Source organism: Ciconia boyciana, chromosome 1 (genome assembly GCF_034638445.1).
Source record: "Ciconia boyciana chromosome 1, ASM3463844v1, whole genome shotgun sequence".
Taxonomy (NCBI): Eukaryota; Metazoa; Chordata; class Aves; order Ciconiiformes; family Ciconiidae; genus Ciconia; species Ciconia boyciana.
In genome coordinates, this window is record NC_132934.1 from 131,707,083 (window position 1) to 131,733,152 (window position 26,070).

A 26,070-nucleotide genomic window follows, 5' to 3' on the forward strand; every position below is an offset into this window, starting at 1 on the left:
TAAAATTCAACTGATCATTGTATGTATTAAGAGGTTAAAAGAGAACTTGCTTTTTCTGCTGTTCTGTTGAAGAATAGATGAAAAATGTTGTTTTCAGGTTCCTGAGAATCTCTGAATATTTGTCAACTAGAAAATTACAAAACTTTGTAAGCAGCTCTCTTGCAGGCTAGTAACAGTAAGGGTATTCAGGTTAGGAGTTACTTAAACTGTGCTGTTTTGTTTTAACAATGTTAATTTTGTGTGATAAGATACAACTTTAACTTGTGTATTGTTCACCTCTCAGTGACTTAATAGGATTTAAGACCCTGTGTTTCTGTTGGGCTTCTTAGAAATTAATTTCTATATATTTTTACTTTGGTGTCTAGTGAATATACAGATAAGGTTGTATTATTCTTGGTGGTTTTAAGGGCTACTGGATCATTTAAGCAGTAATGCTTACACTTACTTGTATTTTAAATTATAAAAGCTATTAATTACTTCAGAGACGAGTGAGTTTTTATATTTTGGATTTTTGTGTGTGTGTGTGAATTGAGTAGAGGAAGTAATACATAAAATACATTTATGATCCTATATTAGCCTATAGACATAAACAAAATAAATACCTAAACATATTTTAGAACAGTAATGTAATGTTTATATTGGGTTTTAAAGTTTCCAACTAGTAAGAGCTGAACTCTGCAAGATACTGTGTAGGGTCTTGTTTTTAATAATGCATTTACCTTATTATTACATCATTTAAGCCCTTCAGTAGGAAAATTGGTAGGATTCACAGAGTGTTCTTAGGGTCAATCTAATAGGGTAAGGCTCATCTGAAAGAGTCTGCTTCAGCTCTTTGAGTTTTTGGGATACAAGTTCAAGCATCCAGCTGTCTTCAGTTAAATTTCTGTATGCACAAGTGAAAAGTATATGTTGGTCGTCAGCATTATATTCACGTATTACTTCTGGAGCTGGTTTTGGTATCAGTGGTATAAATCCTGCATACAGTGCTTCTCATCTTTATCTTGACAGCTACCAAATGGTGAGATAGGTGCAACTTAAGGAGATAAGTTTTTTTCAGCATCCCAGTTTATATACCCACATATAAAAGCTTTATCTGTGAATACCATTTCCATTAATTGTATGTGGGAACAGACAGAAGCCAGTGCAGATTCTGAAGTGGGACAACTCAGCAGAGGGAAGCACAGCTAAATAAGTATGTCATTTGTTGCTGCAGCTAGGAGTGTGTTTGTGTTTTGCCCTGGCTAGAGAGCATTGAGTAATCCAGCATGAAAAGTGACAAAGGACAACCGCAGTTGGAGCTAGCATCATAGTATAGACCACAGGGGGTTTTTTTGTTTGTTTTTTTGTTTTGGTTTTTTTTTTAATAAAAGAATGTGTCTGTTAACTGTTCTGGAATTAACCTGAGGAGAACTCTCTTCTGTGTGTAGAAGGGGGAAAATATTGGTAAAACTGCTTTTTTGGAGATCCGCAAACAGAATTCACCCCTTTCCTGAAGGCAGCACATAGTAAATGTCTGCGTCAATGTACCAAATACAATCTGAGGTTGACTCTTACAGTTCAGCGAGCTCTGTATTCGCTGTACAGTGGCTGGCTTGTCAGCTTGTCATATGTACTCTTACGTAATCTTTCTAATACGCATTTCTAAGATGCCTGTCATTGTAGTATATAAATAACTTATATAACTTAACTTTGCAAGTCACAGTAAGGATACTTTTGGCCTCTTAAGCCATTCTATTTCTTACATCATTTTTTGGAAGAGATTTACAATCTGAGTGGGATGGCTTGTCCTTTTAAAAAGGAATTGACGAGTGACTCTAGATTTATACCTTGAGGCTGATGTACATTTGAAGTGAAGGTGCAGCCTGTTTGCTTACTCTAAACTGTCCTGGAAGAACTGCTTCTCAAGTATGAATAGATAATGCTTTTATTCCTCAGCCCTTAAAATAGATGTAGGTGTATGAGGGAAAATGGAAAGATAAATGAAGTAAGGATTTGGGGAATAGTTAGAAAAAAAAGGCAAAGTATATGGGGAGAAGCACAAGTTCCACTATCCATGTTACACTTTTCTTTATTTGAAATATATCCATGGCTCTGTAAGTCTTGAGAAAGGTTGTAGATAAAAATTAGAGGGCATTTCTCCTAGATCATTGAGTTCATCTCTGTGTTATTGGAGGCAACCGTGTCATGATTTCCCTTCATGTACTGTTTAAGCTCCATTTAGTTTCTGCGTACTGCTCAGATTGAAATGTTGTTTCAAAACCTCTGTCCTTAAAATTGAAAGTTGGGGTTTTTTTTATGTCCAGTCTATAGGGTTTGTTATGACTAGCCCATGCTGATTTATAAATTCCCAACTTAGTAATCACTAGGTACATCAGCTTCTGCTTTAGAGGTAGGATGGATAGCACATTATCTTTGAGTATGTGCTTTCCTGTGCCTAGAAAATAGTAGCTTTTGAGAAGATGTCATTGTAATTTTATGTCATTGTGACTTGACCTTTGATAAATGTGTTGAATTTATCTTTTTTTTTCCTCATTTACCTCCATGTCTAGTAATTCATATGTATCTACTTCTACAACTTCGTATGCTGAAGCTTAGAATAAGAAGTGTCTAGTGGATGAGGTTAGTGGGCCCCTCTTACCTTAAATAGGTGCTGCACTTGATATTTTTATGTGTAAAGGTTACTGCTGACTTGGATAGATTTGCTAGAAGTATTTATTATGTGCTGAGCATCTCAATTCTGGCATATAGATTGTTGGCTCCACTCTCATTTGAGATATTAGATTTAAATTAGATTCCAGCTTGATTGTGATAATTTCTCTTGCCAGTTTCTAAAAAGGAACAGCAAAATACTCAGTTTGAGGGCCTTGTCCGTGCTGCACAGAAACTATGTCTTCTTGTCCTTCTATGGTTAGGCTGAAAAACGTAAGTGATCTGTAGCACTTGCAAAATAGCCCTTCAAAGCCCTATACTGGTACTGACCAGTTTTTGTACTGGCCGTGGGATGTAACTAAGTAATGACCCATGCTAGAAAAAGGGAAAGTTAAGTACAGCAGCTTGTCCAGTGCTATGTATACTGATGTTTGGTTGCAAAGTAATTTTGATTGCTGCTGGTTGAGAGATATACGTGAGACCTTTTCTATTTGACTGAATTTTGTTCTGGAATAAGTGTGTTAACATTTTGATAACGTTTGTTGACAGGCTTATAATTGTGCTTAGAATATGGCTTAGAATATAACTGTCCTTAGAATATAAGTAGATGTGAAAATAATCAGGATCCTGGTTAGTAGGACTGATGGATCTTTAGTTTTGATTCAGCTTAATCTCTAGTAAAATATCAATTTTTTTGCAAGTAAAAGGAAGAATTTGCTCTCTAGAAGTCTGATACAGATGCCACCATTATTCATTGAAAAGGTGTAGCATAGCTTCTGTACTCCTAGTAGAGTTTGAGTTGCATCACTTAGACATTCAGAATTGTCAGTTTTAGAAAACTTAAGTAAGCACAATTTTATAATCTTTGAAATAGTTCTCCACTTATGTGACTAGAGATGATAGTCACATTATGAGCCATCCAGGTTTTACTGTGTTTTTTTTACCAGTTCTACAGAAGGAACCAAGCTAATATCTACCCCATATAATAAAAGATTTAGTTACCAGGTGTACAAATAAAAGATGTTTAATTTGGGCACTTCAGAAGTAGCCTTTCTCCATGGTTTTGAAAGCTTTTTCCTAAAAGCCCAAGTAACAAAAATACAAATAGAGCAATAGCTGTAAATGGGGGGGGGGGAAGCTATACAGTGAAGTCAAACTTGTGTTGCAGAACATTTAGCTTGCATTTCATTGCTCTTCCTGCAGCTTATTAATTTGCTTAATTGTTTTAAGGGGGGGGGGAAGATGATGAACATAACATGGGATACATCTGGTCTTTTGTGGGGATCACTTTTCAAATTAGAAACTAATGGCTTACATTTTTGGCTTTACTTTTTCATAGACTATAGATGGAAAATTCTGAAACTTGCATAGCTGCTGCAACTAGAAAAGCATGCATTGCAATACATCAGAAAAATAGGCAATGATTAATAGCTGCATTAATTTGGAAAGCCAGCAGTTTTTACTGAGTGTTTCACTGATTCAAAATGAAGAAGAGAAAATGCATTCAAGCTCCAATTTACTATGGCTGGAGGGATGGTGGTGATTTTGGTGAAGTCTTGATGTTTTTGGTATTGACTACCCTAGGGGGTGGGTATAGAGGTGAATGTTTTAAATTATTTTCCTCATCTTTCTTTATGGAATGACACATTTGATTTTGTTTATGCTGTTCCCTGTCTGTGTAGCTAAAAGTCCGACTGTGAAGCACTATAACTGGTAGATGATGCAATGAGATAGTTCTCATTAGAGTTCTTGGGGAGCTCTTACATTAGCACTGTGTCCCAGCAGAACCTCTGTAAGAAGGTTTTGTCCAGAAAACTGAAGAGAAAGAATTGGAAAGAGTGTAAAAAATCACATGAGCAAAGCTTTAGCACTTGGATTAAATTCCTTTTTTACAATAAGGCTGGGGTTGGTAAGGAAGTCCAACTTAAACTTTCTTTGAGACCCTTCAGCAAGGTAACAGAATAGTCTTTCTTTAAACTTTGAAAATGCTATGAAGCATTTATTTTTTTTTATCATTTCAGAGTTGATGATGTACTCTTAAGAATGCACATTTGTTTTTCTTCAAGGTTCATCATGGTTAGTGTACATTTCCATCTGTTTTGGATGTTTTGCAGAAACTTGTGAGCATTCTCTAATTATTTGTTGGTAATTAGGGGCATGTTCCTTCTAGAGCTTCTCCATTTGAACTTAACAGGAAAATCGGTCTGTTGGTAAGCACTTGAGATATTTGTTGATCAACTACATGTTGCTACTTATGGGTAATGGCAGAAGGCTACTTTTGAAAGCTGAGGGATTTCCTTCAGCGTATTTTGGGTGTCAGACAGCAATTCCCACAAAAGGCTTGCTGAAGGCCACGTTCTTTAATCTACTAAAATTAAAATATATGCACAACTTAGAGTTGTGTTTTAATACCTAAACACCTAAATTTTAATGCTTCTCTTTTTTGATTATACACACAAGTAATTAAAAGTATTGTAAAATTATTCAGAAGCGTAGGTGTTTGGAGGGTTTTCCTTACTATGGGCTGAATAGGACTTTCACATAACTCTGGAAGATTTCACACAGACAGTGTGTGAATGTGAAAGTGGGCAAACTGACCTACATTTGCATTGTCTTCATTTGTATCAAGCAAGTGTGAGCAGTCTGTACTTTTATATAGGCATATCCTAACATTCATCTTAGACCATCATTTGAGCCTCAGGAGAGGTACCGCTCCTGTATGGCAGAGGTTGTGCTGGTGAAAGGTGGAAGGCTAGAAACACTGATATTTTTCCTCAAAGCCAAATTCTAGGAAGCCTCCAACTACCTTTTCTTACCAGAATTTAGACAGTCTATCGCTCTGGTTTGTTTTGTGGGTTGTGTGGGTTTTTTTGGGTTTGTTTTTTCTTTTTTTTTTTTTTTGGGGGGGGGGGGGTGTCTGCATATTGTAAGAATTGCTAGTGCTTATATATTTTAATGTCCATCTGTTCAAGATTGTGCTTGTAGATAGCTTCCCCGTGAACTTCAGTCTGAAAGAGTTGTTTATAACTGGTAGCTGCATATGCTTCTTGATGTCTTTCTGGTTTAAGGTAAGAGATTGAGGCTTTGCTTTGATGTTAGTGCCTTTGTCAAGATAAGTAATAGTAAACTACTAAGAGATTGATTCCCTGGTCTTGAGATTCTGTCTCTGGAATTAGAGATATTCCTTGTTTCCTTTTGCATGCTCTCATGCGATGAGATTTAGGTTATGTGAAGGAGTAGAGTGATGAGGATATAGGAGGCTTATTTTATTTCCAGTTTCTGGCTGGCATTTCAGTTTCTAGATCTAAAGACAGAGTTGTAAATGTTGAGGGGGAAAGAAAAAACATTTTCCATCTCTGCCAGGCTTTGCTGGCATGCTTCACGTTGTAAGCATGTTGATCCTGTTGTCTTCCATAATTATCCAAGAAAACTTGAAATGCATATAGGTGGAACAAAAATAGTTTATCTTTTTGTTTAATTCCAAAAATGATAGCTCCGGTTTGGAAATGCATGAAATAGTTGTGCTGGTTTAGAATTTGAAAGTTACTTTTAAGGATAAAGTAACCCACCCATGATTCTTTGTCATTTTAACTTCCTGATTAATTTTTTTGTACCCTTTAAGGCTTTCTATATTTTACCATTTTCCTGTGCTGTGGTTCTCTCCGCCACCCTCCCCCAGCATATTTTCTGGAATTTATGTTCAGTCTTTTCAGTCAGGCAAGTTATATGGTTTATTCTAACAAATGCCATATGAGCAGATCTCCTGTGTTTGTATGATGGATTCTTTATTTGCAATAAGAAAATAGATCTCTTATTCCCCAGAAGAGTTGGGCTTACTGTGGGTGTTTTATAAGCACTATACCTAAGTAAACCTTTTCTCTCCATAATCACCCCCAATAAAAATGGTGGAAAGCAGCTGGATATTGCCCTGAGAATAATATATGCAATCTGCATGTGACCATCCTCTTTTTCCAAGCAAAGATAAGTTGAAGTTGTCAAAATAAAGTGGGGGAAAGAAAAAGTGTAAATAAAAACATCAAATCACTATAATTCTTGAGCTGTATAGTGCTTTACAATGGTAGGTTAGTATTCGGGGTTTTTTGAAAATCTGGTGTGTAAACGAATCTCAAAATCTGTGCAAAACATGTCCGATAATAACAGTTCAAAAGATTTTTTTTAAAAAATCTTTATCCAACATCAGAATGTCTTAATTACTATACAAGGTTGAGAAATTATTAACAGAAAGCTAACAAAATTTGAATAGCACATGTTTATGGAACAAGCAACTACTTTATTCACAAGGTATAAAGAACATTCATTTCCAAATTGCTTTTCATGTACATGAAAACTCACACCACGATCCCTTAGGTAAGTGGTGGTACAGGCTTTTGTCCCCTGGGACAGGGAATAGGAGGAGGTGGGGGAACAGATATTGAAAAATAGTAGCTTCTGATGTTATCTTGTGGTCACTTTGAAATTGCAGAGTGGCCTGACATTTTTTCAGAGCATCGCTTCTCTTTTTGGAGCTGGTGGGAACTAAAAGCATTCAGAGTGTTTGAAAGCAGTCCAGCTTTATGTGAAAGAAACTAGGACTTAGGATCAAATCTGATAGAAGATTTGTGGATTTGGCAATATCTAGCAGGCTTTTATTTGTTTTTGAAGTGTAATTCAGGATGCTGTGTTACACCGGACTGTACAGGAAGAGTGAAACCTCTTTGAAGAGAATCAAGTGGTGACCCAAGGTCTGCCTGGAGCTAGATTTATTAAAATGTTCAAGAGAGGGATGTGTTTTGGAGTTGTTTCAGGAACTTAAATTGGTTTTAGTAGGAAGGGTCCTGGAAAGGTAAATTCTTGCAGTCTTCCCCCCAACTCCAATAAAACTCAGCAGGGATAGCTCTTTTCAAATTGAGATGGCACCAAGAAGGAGCACTTCACTACTATGTGGTCATTCAAAGGTGGTAACTCTCACCTGGGAAGTGGAAGTTTAAACCCATCTCTGCAATTTACCAAATAAATGTGCAACCAAAGGATTATAGGTTGAGATGTCTTCCTTTTGTGTTAAAGGTGTGTGTTAAAGTGTGGAGACTCACAGAAGGGAAACTGTAAGGTAACCATCGTGATGAATGGTTAGTGCGATCACATGTTCTGAAGAAAGGGGTTTGGGTACATTCCCTTCCCACCCTGCCCCAATTAAATAGCCCTGTGAGCAGAGCCTAGCATTTGGGAATACCTGATTGGGCTTGATTGTGAGAATTCAGCAGAAATTAGACCAGGGTAGACCTTGGTAAACACAGAATGGGTGTGTAAAATGTTTTTCAAAATCAGGAAGGTAGTGCATTTTTAATTTAGGTGCTTCATGGATTAAGCAGAAGATGAACAGAGGCTTTTTTGGGGAGAAGGAATAATTATTTTTAGACTTGGGGATTTCAGTTGTGCAGAATTCCGGCTTAAATTCTGCATGTGAGTATGCCACTGAAAATGTTAGTCACTGCTGTTAATTACTGAATTGCCTTCTGGATTTTGGATAACAGTACATTAGCTTAATCCTCCATGCACAAATGCAATTGCTCTCAAGATTACCTGAATGAAACGAAGTAAAATAATCTTCTAATGACACGTAGTCATTTAGGTTTTCTGGATTGTTTCTCTTGGTCAGAATTTTAATATCTTTTAAATGTATTCATAGGTAAAAACATCAGAGTTTTATCGATACTCCCGGCAGCTGCGACATGAGGTTGACCAAGCCATGAATTACTTTCATAGCGTTCACCAACAGCCTTTGATGGAAATGAAATCGAACAAAATTCGTTCTGCCAAACCCCAGACTGCAGTATTTAGAGGAATGATAGGACACAGTATGGTAAACAGTAAAATTCTTCTCTTGCACAAACCAAGGGTCTGGTGGGAACTAGAGGGCCCTCAAGTACCTTTACGACCAGACTGCCTTGCCATTGTAAATAACTTTGTGTTCCTATTAGGTGGGGAAGAACTGGGGCCAGATGGTGAGTTTCATGCTTCATCCAAAGTGTTTAGATATGACCCAAGACAGAACACTTGGTTACGAATGGCAGACATGTCTGTTCCACGTTCTGAGTTTGCTGTTGGAGTTATTGGGAGGTATGTTTATGCAGTGGCTGGGAGAACCAGGGATGAAACGTTTTACTCAACTGAACGGTATGATATTACTGAAGATAAATGGGAATTTGTGGATCCCTATCCAGTCAATAAATATGGACATGAAGGGACTGTGCTTGGTAACAAATTGTATATCACTGGTGGAATTACATCATCTTCAACTTCTAAGCAAGTGTGTGTGTTTGATCCCAGTAAAGAAGGGACAGTAGAGCAGCGAACAAGGAGAACTCAAGTGGTCACTAACTGTTGGGAGAACAAATGCAAAATGAATTATGCAAGATGCTTTCACAAGATGATTTCTTATAATGGTAAGCTTTATGTCTTTGGTGGTGTCTGTGTGATCCTGAGGGCCTCCTTTGAATCTCAAGGATGTCCTTCTACAGAGGTTTATGACCCAGATACTGATCAATGGACTATATTGGCCTCTATGCCAATTGGTCGGAGTGGTCATGGTGTAGCTGTTCTGGACAAACAGATAATGGTTCTTGGAGGCCTTTGTTACAATGGTCATTACAGTGATTCAATTCTCACCTTTGATCCAGAGGAAAACAAATGGAAAGAAGATGAATATCCGAGGATGCCGTGCAAGCTGGATGGCTTACAAGTCTGCAGCTTGCACTTTCCTGAATATGTTTTGGAGCATGTTAGACGTTGCAGCTAAAACAGAATGAACAGCTCTGTGAAATACAAAAAGCTATACCTAACTTGTCAAAAAATACAGACCAGTTGACTTCCTTCAGAGATACTACCTTGTGTATAAGAACAACTGTTAAATGCTTAAGAGGAACAGGATGTACAGGGAGAGTACTTACCAAGTTTATTAGAAAAGCCAATAGTTGGTCTGATATTGTAAAAGGTTTGTTTTATTTTGTTTTGTTTTTTAACAAACATAATGGTAAGTAGGGGAAAGAAAAATATATTTTTGAGTGTGGTTATTTTTTTGGTAATATTTTGTGTCCATAATACTTCCTTTTCTCTCTTTTTTTTTTTAAATGGCCATTATACCACTATGCTTCTGAAATCAGTTAACAAAATATTTGTGGAAAGAAGAAAGACTTTATTTTCATTTTTTATTGAGCATCAAAATAAAGCTCATCATCTGTACTAGGGTACAACCAGGTTTAAAAGAACAAAACTAAACCATTTCTGTATTTTATGTTGTCTTTTGCATGCTTTTCCCATTAATTGCAAAGTATTCTCAAATCTGCTAGGTGTTTTTGTTTTCCCTTATATACATTGAAGAATAATCTTTACCCCTTTGCATGACCTTTTTCCTGGTTTTGTATAGTGGTACCACTAAGTCTGCCAAAATGCAAATTACACATTTTCTACTAAATTGAAAATGAAACCTTTTTATATTCAAAACACTATTTCTATGCTGCCTTCTATTGTCTGCATTGTGTTTGTTGGTGAGTAAAAAATATATCCACACACATGCATACACTGTAAAAACTATATATAAATACATCTTTTTCTGTGCAGTTACAATATTATATTTTAACTAGTGCACAGATTCAGCCATATCTGTTGAATTTAAGGTATAGTACTGTCCTTTAATGAGCTAAATAATTCAAAGTTCTTAAGTAACTGGAGGCCTCATTTGGTATAGAAGTATCTTATCTTTAGTGTATACTGATTGATTCAGTAACTTTAAACTCTTTATATTGATGCTACATAATCAATTGTTGATAATTTGTTGGTTTATAAATTATTTTTTAAAAAGTAAACACATCTTACCTGAGTTTCTTTTATGTTTGAATGTGCTGCCCAGTCTTCTTTTTTATGAAAATAGAAAATGTCAGTAAGCAAATGCTCAGCACTGCTTCAACCCACAGTTATTTTCAGAACTGGATATATTACAGTTTATTCTCAGTACTTTGCTTGTACTCATACTTCAATACGAGTACTTTGTACTCTTATTGAAGTGGTATACTTTTTAAATTATTATTCTTTTACTTATCAACTGCTATGAACTACTGTGTTTTGAAAATGTGGTGTTAGGTGGTTGGATGGTTAGATGGTTAAAAGAAACATACCATTTATGTTTCTTTTACAAAAAACCCTACACAACTATAGCTACTGACCTCGGAGTGCCTGAATAGAGATGTGTGGTCCAAGAGGGCTTTGAATAACTCCATTGTGTTAACTTGCAGATATTCCTGACAGTAGATTGGTAAGAATTATCTGCCAAGACATAAATAATAACAACAGTAATTACATTCTGATTATCTTTAATGACATGAAATTAGCCACTTCCAGAATCTAAAGGAGAGATTTGGAGAAGTTGAAGGCTCACACTTAGTTCAGATGCGTAGGGGGAAAATGCTGAAACATGCACCTGCATATTCTGTAAAATCTTATGCTGCTGTGTTTCACTTTAAGCAATAGAGTGTACTTTATATGCAGCAATGCAAAACCACTTTATTCAGCATCTTCCAGTCAGAAATCACTGTAGAAAAGGAATGTACAGTACTCAGGGAGTTCAAAAGAATGCACTTACAAAGGGACCAAAATCACCCTCAATTTCCTATGTTAAAAATAACACCTACTTGCCTAAACTAAGTTTGAAATAATTGACAGAAGTTAAAACAATGTATAAAATTCCTCATACTTGTATTTTGATATTTTTGTAGTAATTATGTTCTGGGTTGAGGTGTGAGGATTTGGAGCTATATGGCAAGTCGAGAGACTTTTTTTTTTTTTTTTTTGAGATGATTTATTGATAGAGTATTTTCTTTCCATATGTTTTAACAGAAAGAGAGAATGTATGCCATCGTAGCTGCAGTGATAAAGTTACTTACACCAGTAGTGACTGGACCAAATATTGATATTCAGCTTTCTGATGCAGACTAGTTTGTGGTTAAATTTAAGTCTTTTTTTAATCAAAATTCAGTTTACTGGTTTAGAAATCTAATTTACTTTCTTAATAGCTTAACTTAAAGCCAGTGTGGCTTACACTAAAACCTCAGTTTCACTGTGAGAATTGTGTGTACGTTACCGTGCATGGGTGCAGAGATAAACTGACTCCAGTGGGTGCTGGGTGTGTGCAAGTAAAAGGTTCTACTGTACATAGTTCATGTACAGAATATTGGGGCACAAGAAAAAAACAAGGTTGTTTTATTGTTTTTATTCTTTTTTGTCACCAGCTTATTTCTCAATAAGTTTATGGGACAACAAAAACTAATCCTGCTTGAGTAGGCTTTCATGGGCATGTTATGTATAGTACAGAGTACTTCACTTTCATCTAGGGCCAGTCTGGGGAATGGACATGGTTCTGGATATCTGGTCTTCCATGATTCAGGTGTAGTAAAGAGACATGGCCAAGACTTTATTAGAAATAATGGTAAGGATGGGGGTGTCTCAAGTTACGTTTTTGAGTCTGCATTTAAGCACCTTCTGAAGTTCTGTGTGCTAAGCAACTGCCACTAAAGTAATTGGTGAGTATTGACACTTGAAACATGAAGAACCAGATCATTTTTAGGTGCTCTGTTTTTAACTTCATATTTGTCTTCGGGCGCCCAGTTCTGAAAGATCTTGTTCAGGATTGTGATAGTAATTATTCTGTGAAATTCTAACTTGAACTGTTGGTTTCAGCTTCTCTGAAGCTGTGTTTCCATTGAGAAGCTGGCTGTAACCTTTCGAGCATTAGGAATGATTGGAATTTGCTTGTGTTTAGAACGTGTGGGGGTATGTGAGAATGTTTTGTTAATTTACATTTCTACTGTGCTTTTATTGTTTCAAACATGAAATATAAAATTAGCTTTTCCATTGCAGTGGAACTTTTGGGGCAGTTATTTTTGTTACTTTATATATCAGAGGGATATTTTCTTTTTCTTTTTAATTGAAAGTTTCTGTTTATATTTGCTTTTAGTATTTAGCTCCAGATAATTTAGTGTTTAAATAAAAACAAAACTAAGCTGGCTAATAAGAATTGCCTATTATTATCAAATTTTGAGCCTTATGATCAGAGTAAGATGGGGTTTAAAAACATTTAAATGCCTCTCATTTGTCAAGGAAAAGGTAAGTTACAATCTTTGATTATTAAGTTGGGGGGTTCTTCTATTCCCACCCCAACCATAATGGAATAACATCACATCTAGTGTCACCCCCATATTTAAAATTTAACATGACCTGCTTTTAAACAGTAAGTGTACTTGCCTTTTTTTAAAAAGGTGGACATAGTGAGTTGTCTAGGTTTTTTTTTTCACATTTATAACAAAAATGTATCTGCTTCATGTCTTAATTTAGCGACTAGCTCCAGGAAGAAATTTTGTTTTCAAATGAGCCAGAATGGACAAAGAGCATAGTGCCCCTGTAATGGGGTTGGACACTGCCAGTTCCTATTCCGCATGCTGCTATATCTGTTTTTAGGGGACAGATAATTTTTTTTTTCGAAGTGCTGCATAAGGAAAAAATAGCTCATTTTTCCCCACAAAGTGTTGGTAGTAGTTTTGTAGGGGGAGATATTAGGTGGCAAAAAACTGTTTTGAAATTCTTTTCCCCCTTGATTTAGCTGGAAGAAGGCAGTACTTGATTATACAAAGGCTCTGCTGTTTCAGAAAGCACTGCTAGCAAGAGGGGCTAGTAGCAGCATATGAGCTACCTGGCAACCTGCTTTTATGTTACTTTCTTTTGAAAAGTGTGGGTGCCCTACTTTCTGCAGTGTGATAGCAGTCCTGTTATAACTAGCTCTAAGGGTTTGTGACTTTAATATTTCTCTGGTTTCTGAGATTTGCAGCCATTTTTTCTTGAGGACCTCCTGCCTTACAAACCCAAGTGCTGCTTTTTTTCATGCTGATAATATGATAACTACTTGCATCAGGGACGAAGCTTCACTTGACACTCAGGAAGCAAAGGATAAAATTCAGCAGGTACAAATTCAAATTGGTTTAAAAAGAAAAACATTGCTTAACTCATTATGTCCATTCTTTTGCAAAAGGAGGGTAAGCATTATGGGGAGATGCGAATGGCTCTTTAAAAATAAACTTCAAGCTTGTGTCAGCATTTATATGACAAAGTCTTTTTAAAAATAGTTGCATTTGTAAAGGTATTTTGTCTTTTTAATATATTTTTCCTTAAAAAAAAATAGTAGTGAATTGGGCCCCTGATTCTTTTAACACTTCAAATGTGTACTTCACATATGTGAACAGTCCAATATAAAGAAAACAGCAAACTGTAGGGTACTTAAAAGAAAACATAAAAAGGCAAATGTTATTAAACCTGTGCTTAAGTGTTTATAGGGTTGGGGGCATCAAAGAAAACATCTATCCTGCTCCCCTTCCATTAATAGAAATATAGCTGGTGAAGTTACTTGAACAAGCATGGTCCATCACATGTGGCAGGGCTCACTGAAGGAGAGTGGGAAAGAACATAACTGGAAAGCATGTGTAATCTATTTAAAACAAAGCTTGCCAGTGTCCTGTAGCTAACATTTTGAGATTTTAATGTTTGTAAAACAATCTGAAGCTGCTTAAAATAAATACTAGTGACTACTTTTGCATCTGTATTTGATTTTTGAAAGTTGGTGAGTAACTTCAAAATTTCCATTTGTGTGGGTAAACTTCATAAAACATAGCTGTATGTGGCAGGTGGCAGAAAAACTGACTTGTTTTGAGCACAGCTTTCCTGGATTTTCCTCTACTAATTTTTTTTTTTTTTTTTACTTCCCAAATTTCAATTAATGTTTATATAGTCTTTTAAAAATAACTTTCAAAGATCAACTTCAAATACCTTTGGATTAATATTAAGTTGGTAGCTAGGGGAAAACCACTTCTATTTGCAGATGGTAGTTTTTATTTATGGCTCTGGTAGAAAACCTTATCATAAGTCTAGAAAATACAGTGTTACATAGGACTGTAAAGTTAGCTATACTTAGGGGGCTTTTATTACCTCAGTGGGACCCACCTAAATTTTATGTCAGTTCTGGGAACAGTTGAAGGGAAGAGTGAGCTATGTTTTTATTTTAAATATTTTTCCCTATATATTGTTATTTTTTTAGATCTTTTTAAAATAAATTATATGCTGGAGATTGCAATTCCACTATAGTATCCCGCTTGATTCCGGTGTACAATATCAGATTGTTTGTATTGAAAAGAATGTATTTGATAAGTATTTGATAAGTTAACAGGAAAAGTTATTTTCAAACTGTGCTGTGTTTGTGTCTAGCAATTGGAAATACTTTTCCTATAGAAAATTAAAATTATATATATATGACCTCATATGTACATTTGGTGTAACTGTCTAATGATTACCCCAGGGCTGCTATAAACTTCTCTGAATAATTTAAGAATTGCCTCTTTTTAACTGTTTTAAATCCTTTTTCCTTGTCTTTTTTTGTCAGAAAGTAATTTTCCCTAGCTATGGATACAGTATGCTCAGACTTGCATATGCACACTGTTCGGGTTTTAAACTGAAAAAATGTATAAAATGTGTATAAAGAAAAGTGTAAATAAAATATTTTTAATCTTTAAACACTCTTGTGTAAACTTTGTAATACTGAAAGTGTAGTGGTGCTGGATTACTTTCTACAGGACTTCAGAGTTTACTCGGTTAAGCAACTCCTCAAAAATGTTGTGTTGCTATAATTCATAACACTCTGTTAAAGTTATCCCAACAAGAAAAGCTGGGTGTCCTTATATAGCATCAAGCTCATATCTTTAGCTGTATTTGACAGTCTTCCCAATTTTAATTGCTGTAGTGCATTCATGTGTCTACTCTGCATTTCAAGCTTGAAATAATGTTTGGAGTTGACATCATCGTTGCATTTGTAACTCAGTGTCAAGGCATAAATTTAAACTATAAGACTGAAAACCGAAGCCAGCCTTTGGTGTTAGTCAGCAGCCAGGAGAAGAGACTGTTCCCCGCTATCAAGCACACGGAATTGAGGGCCCTGAGACAACATGCGTTCATCACACACTGGGACCTCAAAGTGCCAGAAGTCCAAGTCATACCGCTTAACGTTTCCCATAACAGGAAGGGGAAACTTCATTTCAGCATTAAAGTGTCAGATCAGAACAACATTCAATACCCAGAAGGGGCAGGGGGGGCATGTAAAACAGGAGGTTATGATCTTATTTTCTCCAGCAGTCTGATGAAAGCCTTCCTTGTCAGTCCCTTGCCACACTTTTCCTTTTCTCTGCCACTATTTTTCAGCAACTCTCTTGCTGTCAGATCAAAGTGCTTGGTTTAAAAATCTACTATCAAGAATGTTTGAAAATAACTGTGGTCTCTTTTTTTTTTTTTAATATTGAGTCATAAACCAGCATTTTTATTTTAATGCTTCAGATGACTTAAAACTTTATTTGCATGAAGTAACTTTTTTCCCCCTCCTCTCTCTTTGGTAACTTGACTTCATTCTAGACTAATTAGTACTGTTTAATGGGAGAATGCTGTGGATGAATTTGTGCTGGTCCCAGTGGGATGCATCATGGGCGGAAGGGCCTCTTTTAATTGTGATGTGTCCCCATTGTTTGGTTCAAAAGGAGACCAAATGTATTAGAGTGATACAGTGGAAGAGAAGATGACAACAATCTTTTCACTCTGTAAATGTTGTTTACAATTGGCTTTGTTCACCTTTTTAATTTCCCTTCTCTGTGAGCCAGGTTGTATTTTTGGCAATACCTTTCTTCCACAATGCTACACTGGCTGACTTGACTTACTTGGTAGCACCTCTGTAGTTGATTAGGAATGTCCAATAATGGTTCCATTATTTCACTAAGGAGAGCTCTCACATTCTAACTGGTTCATAGTTGCTCATACCAAATTCTTCACTTTTTTTGAATATGCGGCCTTATTTTTTGGCAGTAGTTCAGTCATCTGTGTTCACTTGTTTTGTGTGATATGAAATTAATGTTAGTTTTGCAAAGGGTTTTTTCAGTTAATTCCTTCCAGATTCTTTGGTATAAGTTATCCACCCTTGTTGACTTGAGATTCTTAATTTCAACAGATGTTCCCCCTTTGTTACAGATCGGGTTTTGGGGGTTTTGGGTTTGGGTTTTGGGTTTTTTTGTTTTTCTTTTCTGATTCCATCACCTTCATAATATGGAAAGGTTGCTTTGGGTGTTGCACAGATTCTGTATTAGTTCTGTACCTTTTGAGTTCATAACATACTTGTGGACATGTGATCCCCCACCCAGCCTTCAGCCTGTCAAGTCTAACTGATGTTTCAATGTCATCTTTTAATCAGTGTCATCTTGTCCAAGGCAACTTTCTTGGCATGTGCAAAATTTTCATTCTTTCAAGGGAAAGGGTAGGGAATATGTGTAAAGACAGCTTTAATTTCTTGTTTTCATTAATGCTTTCCACTTTACATTTGATGCTTTAGTTGCACTGACAGGTGCTTTAGGCAATGTTTACAGGTAAAAGTAAACCTCATCATGATCTCTGTTTAAGTACCCAGTGACTCTTCAGTCATCTGTCCATTGGAATGAATGCCAGCATTAAGCATCTCGTGCTGAGTGCCAAGCCTTCTAGATTGATGCTATGTAGTACTTGAGGAACTAAAAAAATACTCTTTTTGCCATGTATCTGATGTCTGTCAAATGTGTCTCCTGGTGATGTCACCCTTGTATTATGGATAAATGTTGCTCAGTAAGTGGTGCTGAAAAAAATACTGGTTTTCCAATGAGATAGATGGCTTTAATGGTTAACCCTGTTATTGCAGTATTTAATTTTAGCAGACAGATACGGCTTTGGCCTAAACTGGCAGCCTCCTTTCCCACACCCATTTCAGTATGTCCTCAGGCATGTTCTAAGCATTGGTTTGTTTGCCTTTTTTTTTGTCATGTGGCTCATCTCACAAGTTTGACTTACACTAACCATATAATTCTTTTTCTCTGTGAGGATCTCTTTCTCCTGTGGTGAATTCTGCATGTTATGGGTCTGTTTATATGTAGTTGAGTACTACTGATGAGACTTTCTGACTTTACCACTCCCTCTTTCTCAAAAGAACTGCATAATGCTAACTGAAACCAAGTTATTTCCCCCATGTTTAACTTCCATAGTCTCAGGTCAGAAATCCCAAGGTGGTCAGTTTACCTTCCCAGATTGCTGAAGTCATACAAAATGCATGGGATTGTGCTTGTGGTGGTGACACTGGTATCAACGTGAGGCATGGCCTAAGCACTTTCCCCTACGTTGGTGTAGTGATGGCCTTCATTTTCACTCCTGGAAAGCAAGAAATTGCTCTGCTGTCATCTTGCACCTCTCGGGTGTCATCTTGCACCTATTGGAAAGCCCTCTTGGCTAATTTATTCCTAGGATGGAGTCCTAGTCACTTGGACTAGGACTTTGGTTGGCTGAGGACGTTCCATGGGATTTGCTTCGTGTCACATGTGCTCTTACTTTTGCCTCTGGCTCTTACAGGTAGTTCTGCAAGGATTTTTTTATCTAATACAGATGGTACCTTGATACCAAGAACTTATTTTAACTTATTATAATGAAACCCAAAACATGAAAAATTAAAGTTGCAGAAGACATTTCAGAGTACAAAACCTTCCCCCCGATTCTAAGTTCATTTATTGCAATCAGGAAGAGTTACTGTCAAGTAATAGTTTTTCCTTCACTGTTTCTCCTGACAGATTATCCAAAACACTGAAAAGAATTATGTAGTCAGAAAAAAAATAAGTGATGATAATTAACTGAACTATACCTTTTAATTTAATGGCTTTTCATGGTCTTAAAGTTGGGAGCTGATCCAATTAACAACCTTATTGGAAGCGTTTTAGCTGATTGCTGAAAGAGCTGGATTTTGGTTCAGTACTGTTTTCTGAAAACAAGGGGAGTGAGGCTGACCTCTACATAAGTTAAATAAACTAAATACTCCAGCCAAAGAAATCTTGGTACAAAATTGTTAACACCCAGATAATCAACCAACTATACTTTGCAAAAGTTACGAACCTTACAAAATGATCACAGTTGCTCAGTTTTAGATTTGTCCTAGCTTTGCAGTGCAGAGATTTTCATTTTTCCCGTGGTAAAAATTAATTACAAGAATGTATGTTTTGCTAAACTTGTTAAACCGGTGTAGGAAGCCATCCTTTCAGATTTGCAGCCTTATTCAAAGCAGGGCAGGATGCATTAAAATGACTAGAAAGGTTAGGAATTTTCCAGTGCCTTAACTTTTGAAGATTTATGCATCTGCTGTGGATGGAAATCGTCCAGTATCCTCCAGAGATAATGCCTGGCACCAGGCATACGATTTACCTGCTTCCTGTTCCCATTCTTCTGTAGCAATAGATTGATCCCTTGGGCTTTTCAATTTGTGAAATCACCATCCCTTGATGTTCAGCAAAGTCTCTCCTATTTGTAACATCCGGTTTCTGTACCTGTATAATACCAAGCATTCTTACACACATACAGGAGTAAGAACCTATTCCATAGCACTTGAGAAATGTGACATTTTTCTCATCTATAAAAGTGCCAAAGCAAGCTAAAGCATTGTTTTTTACCTGTGCCAGCCCCATTTTGTACTAATTTATGAGACTGAAGAGGTAGTTTCAAATGCTGTGCTAGAGAGAAATGGTTAGAACTAAAGACAATGTTAGTCTGTGCACCACTACCCTGTGTCCCTTCAGTTCCTACGCCATAAGCTGCAACTATGCCAGCCATAGCCCTCCTCCATAGGCTGTGGGGGCAAAAACATAAATGACTTCACATTATGAGAAGTAGTAGGTGATAACACACATTAAATATATAAGGGATCACTGGGGGAAACTATCTAAATGACAGTTTCCATTAGTGATTGTGAAAGACCCCTGAAACATGTCCTAGAGTTTCCTAAACGCGCTGCAGGATTAAGCATGTGTAAGGTTGGCTGTTACTCCTTTGTGGAAAATGCTTCCAGAATGGAAGCAGTAGTTGAAAGTACCAGACATGATGGTTTTTGATGAATGTGAGGCAAAGGAATGGAAAGGTGCAAAACCAGCCTGTACAAGTGACGTGGTACCAGAGAGTAAGGAACTGTAGTAGGACTTCTGGGTAATGAGTACTTCTCCCCAGAAACACAGGATTATGTCCTGAAAAGGGCATTGTGCTTCCAGTTTTGCTGCATACCTCTCATTCTCTCTCAATCAAATACGCCCTCTTCATTTTTGCTGGCTTCTGTTGAGCTTGAGAAGAGCAACATGTTGGCTGCATGGACACTGTAGTAGGCCAGTAAGAGTAAAATGAAGAGGTGACTGATGAATTGTATGGAAATGAAGATCTAGAAAAGAAAAATCTTTAAAAGCCAAATACAGGCTTTTCCTCTCAAAAAGGGTGTTGCTCTAGACTGAACAAATAAAGCCATGGAACCAAATTCTGCCTTCTAGAAATAGAGTAATACAGTTTTTTCCCTTACACTCTTCTCCTATTACGTCAAATGATGGTGGCAGCATCAGTGAAGAAGAAATCCGGATGATTCTTCATGTGGTACTCAGCTCTGTCTCCCTTCTTGTTCAAGCTGCGGAACAAACCCCTGCAGAACAGTCTGCTGCTCTTCTGGTCCCTAGGATCCTGTAAGGCTTCAAGCCCCAGCCTAGGGGCTTAATGGGGAAGCAAGTCAGAGCTTAAGCCAAGAGTTAACAAACAATGTAAGTATAGGCTTCACTACTCAAATATGCGAATCTTTGCCTATTTCTCACTAACTTGTATCGTGCAAGATGTCGGACAGCAGGTGGTAGTACACGCTGCATTCTCCAGTGGTCTGCGTGTGTGTGTGTGTGAGTGGTAAGTCCCATGGACCTCACTGTAACTCCTCTCACTCTTACAAGTGTGTGTAGATACTGTTAGAAACATTAAAATGCAATTTCATAACAGCAAAAATGGAGACACTAGAACACTTTCAGTAATAGACTGTAATAATCATGTGATGGTACAGCTATACATAGTAAGCATATAATACGTTCTACTTCTCATTCATGGGGGAGCTACATCATGTGCCCTGGTAGAAAGTAAAATAGAAATTAAAACCCTTCCAAAATGATCATTCTAAAAGTCAGTTATAAGTAACAAAGTAAGCTCAGCATGTTGCTGTTAATTATTAAAGAGGCAGCACAGTACAAGAAGGAATGCGTGCCTTCAATTGGAAATTATTTGGTAGACCTAGAAACTTAGTCATTCAGGTAAATAAGGTACTACATTTAATATCTATATTTATGAAGATACTGATGTCAATACATTTACAGGCAAACGAGGTAAAGATACTCACATTATCTTGCTAAGAAATTAAGGATTACTGTGAAAATAATTTTTAAGGTAAAAAGATTAGATGCGCTAAATACCTGAAGAGACTGGCAACAGATGGAAGACCTCTCACCTTTTAGCCTCAGTTAATTTCCAAAATGTATCCGGCTTGACTGAAAACCAAGATACATTTGAATTTTGAAAGGAGTTGGACTTTGTTGTGATGGGTGCTTAAGAGCATCAAAAAGGTGTTTGTGTTCTCACTGTACCATATATCTGTGCTTTAGAAGACGATTGCTACACCAGACATTAGCTGACATCTCTATCGGTAGTATCAACATCTTTGTTAACAGAAGAATTATTCATTGGTGCTGGAAGGGAGTAATTGAAAAATGTGGAACTAGAGCTGCTGATGGCTGCAGTGAGAAGTCAAGGATTTGAATTAGGGAAGGAACATTTGGGTGTTTAACCATGGTGATAGCAAAAGTGAAACTATACACAGTTGGATTACTTTTTTTTTTTTGCATGATATGTTTCTCTTTTCTACCTGTCCCCTGTCTTAGAATATAGGTTCTTTATTTGGAAAGCACTGAGTATATTTTGGATGCTGTCAGAATGTGACAAAGCTGATGAGACAGCACGCGCTGAAATTCAAAGTACTGGTTTACCCCAGATGTGAATACAGTAACGTCTTTGCTGCAATTAAAGGTAGGTCAGTGGGAAAGCACAAAGAGCTCTGCAATGGCATCTGTCCTTAACATTTAATTTACTTTTTGAATGTATGACTTCAGACCTCATAGCTGCCAAAATAGCACCTCTGACAAACGTTGAAAACCGACCTACCTTAAGTATGAAAAGCAAAAGCACAAGGTAAGGTTCACTCCAAATAAAACAGTATTGTTAAATACAAAAATCTGTTGAACACCCCCCCCCCTTTTTTTTTTGTCAGTTAGGAAGTGAATAAAGTAGAAAGAATGAAAGAGTATTCTTATGAATATACAAACTACACTCCCTTCATAAAGACACTGGGAAAGATCCATCATCACGCACCCCTATAAAAGCTACTTCAATTAGCTGTTTCACAAATACATGCTAAAAGTGACAGAAACGTGAGAAATGAATCGTGTGCTTTGGAGACCGACCTAGAAAAGCTGTGTACCTGACATGTCGCCTCCGACTGTGCTTTGTGCGGAGCATTTACAAAGCCAGGCTCAAGGCATTAGGTGAAGCTGCTTCACAACTGAAAGTTGAGTTTATTGGAGCCCTTGTGGTTGTGTATTTTCTATTAACCACATATTTTCAAAATAATTTGAAGAGAGATCTGCCAAACAGCATTCTTTTAACTTAGAACACAAAAAAGCTGTAAGAGGCAGAAAAGCAGTTTATTTTATGAAGACCTTAAAAATAAATAATGAACAGGCTGGCAAAACTGTAGTGGCAAGTCATGGTATTAAAAAATTCATTAATTTTAGTGAATAAAAGGTGCATGGAAGCATGGTTTGTTGTTTTTTTTTTTTTAAATATACAATAAGATTTATCATGAAGGAGAACATCAAAATAAGCCAGCCTTTCAGAATGATAATGTTTTCCAGTGATCAGTGTGAGTAGGTAACTGCACTGATATTTAATGGGCAGATGGTACAAACTCACATTTTAACAGGAAGGTGCAACAAATCCATTTTTTTCTACTGTACCTATAAATGTGTGGCAAATAACTGTCATTGTGTTGGTAGCAAAGGACCGTTCTTATTTTCCTGACAAAAAATTAAACTGTAAATAAGCAATCTAATACAGCGTTATGAAAGCTCAGACCGTAATGGCTAAGGCAAAGGATTAGCAATCAAGTTTCATAAATTGTATTTCTGCCTGGGCTGGCATAGTTTATGAACTGTGGCAGCGTTTTCAAGCCTCTCTGAGCTGCAGCTTTCTAAAGAAAATATTTCTTTCACAAGTATTTAGAAAAGCCAATTACCAAGGAAAAGGAAAAATACTGGCATACAAAATAAAACCGAAACTTGGTATAGGTTCTTATATTAGAAACAACCAGGACTTGATCATGCCAAAGCTCTTTATTCTTTGGCCTCAGGAGCAGAAACTTCAGCTCCTTTTTAAGCCCGCCTTACAATGTTTTGGACTGTGCATAATCCATTATGGCACATATTATCATTGTCCTAGGGAAATTTTGCAGAGGACAACCTTCTCCAGCAGTTATTCCTGCCACCAAAGTAGGCAGGGCTTTCATCCAGATTACTGGTAGACTGTAAGAGAACAATACACCGACATGAAAGCTAATGTATTTATATTGTTATTCTCTATAAAGGTTTTCCCACTCTTTTTAATCAGTCATATCAATCACTGTAAAGATTAACTTCCACATTAAAGAAAAAAATGCAGATGCTGGAGCTGATAAAATTGTTTAGTTTAAAAATTTTTATAAAACAACTTATCTGTTCTTCAGATATTTATATCTGTGTTACATAATTGTATCAATAATTGCTGTGTAGTCACTGAATATAAATTGATCACAAAAATATGTATTTGTAACATATACACCATTGTATGTCCAGAAACAATTGGAATTTTCTTTACTGTTCACATACCCAACTTAAAAAGAGAATGCACTTGAAATATTCTTGTCTGTCCTCTGTAAAATTGGTCCCACCCACAGCCTGGGACTTGGCTTTGGTTGAGAACTATCCAGAGCAGGCCACTAACCATGACTCACCTCAATGCCATCACTCCTTGTGGGCTCGCCTGTCATTTTGAGCTTGGAAAATTTTCTTTCTCTAACTCCTTGAGGATGAATAAAATGCATCAAGAAATGCGACTGCTTTGCAAACTACCCAGTCACTCTCCATGCTCTCACAAAGCTGCCGTAAAATACTGCAAAACTGGGTTTTCCACAAATATTTGCTGTACCCTGGCTGCTTATTTTCCACAGATAAAACTGACTGTGGAAAGCATAATGCAATGGAGAAAGAGGCCCATTAGTGTTCTTCACCCATCAGTCACTTACATACATTTTAGATACAACTCTTCCTTGCAAAAGAGGGAATCTTCGTAACCAAATCTGTAATAAAGTATCGTTATCATCTGTTATCCTGTGGTTTGGGTACTGAAGCTCATTTTGTGCCATTTGTTCATGGTATTTCTGATATCCCATTAACTTGCAAACGTCAGCTGCTGCCTGTGAAATACAGCAGAAAAATACAATAAAGCTTTAAGAAGAAAAGGCACAAACCTGAAGTCTTCTGATTTCACTTCAGATTGCTCCCGACAATAATCCATGTGCCAACAAACAAGAAGGACTGTCTGCTGATTTTACAAACAGCTCGTTGAGAAGCATCGCCCAATTTTGCAGTGCAATGGCTAAACATCCCCATTAGTCTGGAAAATACTTGTTCCTACTGTAGCTGGTTCTATCACGTCTATAAAGAGACTGCAATAAAGAAACATAGGCATTTTAAGAGGGAACAACAAAAATCATCATCAACAAAGAAAATTCAAGATATAAGAGGGTTCATACCTCGTCTGTCTTTCCACAATACCCTTCAACTATTTGCTACTGTGTTCTTCAGGTACTTTACCTCTTATGTAAAAATTATTTTTTATAACATTTTCCAGGACTAATAGGGTGCTATTCTTCATATTCTAAAATCAATATTAAATCTTTTAAATTACTATAGTATTTTTGGGGACCTGAAAAAAATAATTAAGAGAGGATCCACGTTATTTTCTTGGTGTTCTTATGTGTCTAAACTAGGAGTGTCGGCTTCTCTCCCAGTGCCAGGGAAAAGGAGGAGGTGATGGAGTCCACTTCCAAGCAGAATTCAGGTGCTGTGAACCCTCTGGTGAAGTCTACGCCCAGTCCATACCAAGGCAGCAGAGGCTCCTCTGAGGTTTCAAAAGTTAGGCAGCCTGAATCATCACCCTTTCACTCCAAGTCCTGACGGAGTGACCTCCCAGCAGAACTGTGATGGCAACTGTATGGCACAGCCTATGGAACCTGCGTTTTCCATATGTAACAGTTAAGCTCAACAAAGAATACAGACAAATGCTTTCAAGTATCTTTGCATCTTAAGCTTCCAGGTAATTTTTCACTGCTACCTAAAAATTAACAGTATTCGGTAAAAGCAAGGCACTTTTTTGCATTTGAAATCTGTCATTATGTAACCAAGGTTAAGTACGAGGATAAATATCTTACACAATGTTAAAAATAACAAGCACCAAGATCCTAGTAACTGATCAGAAAATTGTGACACGTGAACATGAAGTAAGTCACCTCATTTGATGGGCTTGTTCTTTTTCCACTAATGTATTTGCTGCCTTGGCCTTGAGTGCTGCGAAAGATCTTTAACACAATGAAAGGTGGAAACTCCTGACCAGCAAATCTGAAGAAACAAAGAAGCAGTTTATTAGCTGAGAATATGAGAACAGATTTCCCATTATTTCAGTCAGAACGGAATATTGCCTTGGTTTATCTTATCTGACGTGAATTTACTACTCGTTATTTCTGATAGTCTTCTACCACAGAGTCGGACAGCATAGGGTGTATGCCCTCCCTCGCAGCAGATGTGAGCGGAAAAAACTTGCTCCTGTCCGACTCGCTCAGGTGAGCTGGAGATGCCCCATCCTGGGCTGCAGAAACCAGGAGTGTTAAGATACGGAGAAGGGCGTAGTTTTTTTGGTTTAAATTTAATATTTTGAGATTAGAAAGGTACAGAACCCTGTCTTTATCTCCGTACTCTAGCCCCGTCCGAGTTCTAATGGCATTGAGATGTCTCTGAATATCCTCTACAAAGGCCACAAGGTAATGCACTGAACCATGCTTGCAGGTGTAAAGAACAGCGCGTACGCACATACGGCACTCTGGCGCTTCTTTTTTTTTTATAAATTAAGTTCTAAAGAGATGTTCCTGCCTTGTAGCTACCGAAATTTCGAGTATTTTCTATTACCAATCTTCTTCCAGCACACAGTAAGCGCTAATTCAAACCCAGATCCGAGTCCGAAGTAAGTCCAAATTTAAAAAAGAATTCAAAAGGTGCCTGATGTATCACCCTTACGCATCTAGGGGCTTGTATGGCTCTTAATATTGCAACCTATAGAAACCACGTCCTCGCCTCG

At 37.1% G+C, this 26,070-nt stretch overlaps 1 protein-coding gene and 1 long non-coding RNA gene across 14 annotated transcripts in view; both read left to right on the top strand.

Moving 5' to 3' along the window:
- Nucleotides 1–15,247, top strand: part of KLHL15 (kelch like family member 15) — a 29,905-nt gene extending 14,658 nt beyond the window's left edge. For 12 of the 13 annotated variants that reach the window (XM_072848750.1, XM_072848741.1, XM_072848704.1 and 9 more), the window contains one exon: nucleotides 8,336–15,247. In XM_072848750.1, coding sequence (XP_072704851.1) covers nucleotides 8,336–9,445 — 1,110 coding nt within the window. In that variant the 3' untranslated portion in view covers nucleotides 9,446–15,247. The remainder of the gene's footprint in view (nucleotides 1–8,335) is intronic. The other variant, XM_072848786.1, reaches the window with a different exon arrangement.
- Nucleotides 15,248–21,332: 6,085 nt separating this feature from the next.
- LOC140645427 (uncharacterized) lies at nucleotides 21,333–25,512 on the top strand. Its single transcript, XR_012039993.1, has 3 exons — nucleotides 21,333–21,654; nucleotides 24,213–24,524; nucleotides 24,710–25,512. It is a non-coding gene; the product is annotated as an uncharacterized lncRNA (long non-coding RNA).
- Nucleotides 25,513–26,070: the final 558 nt, after the last annotated feature.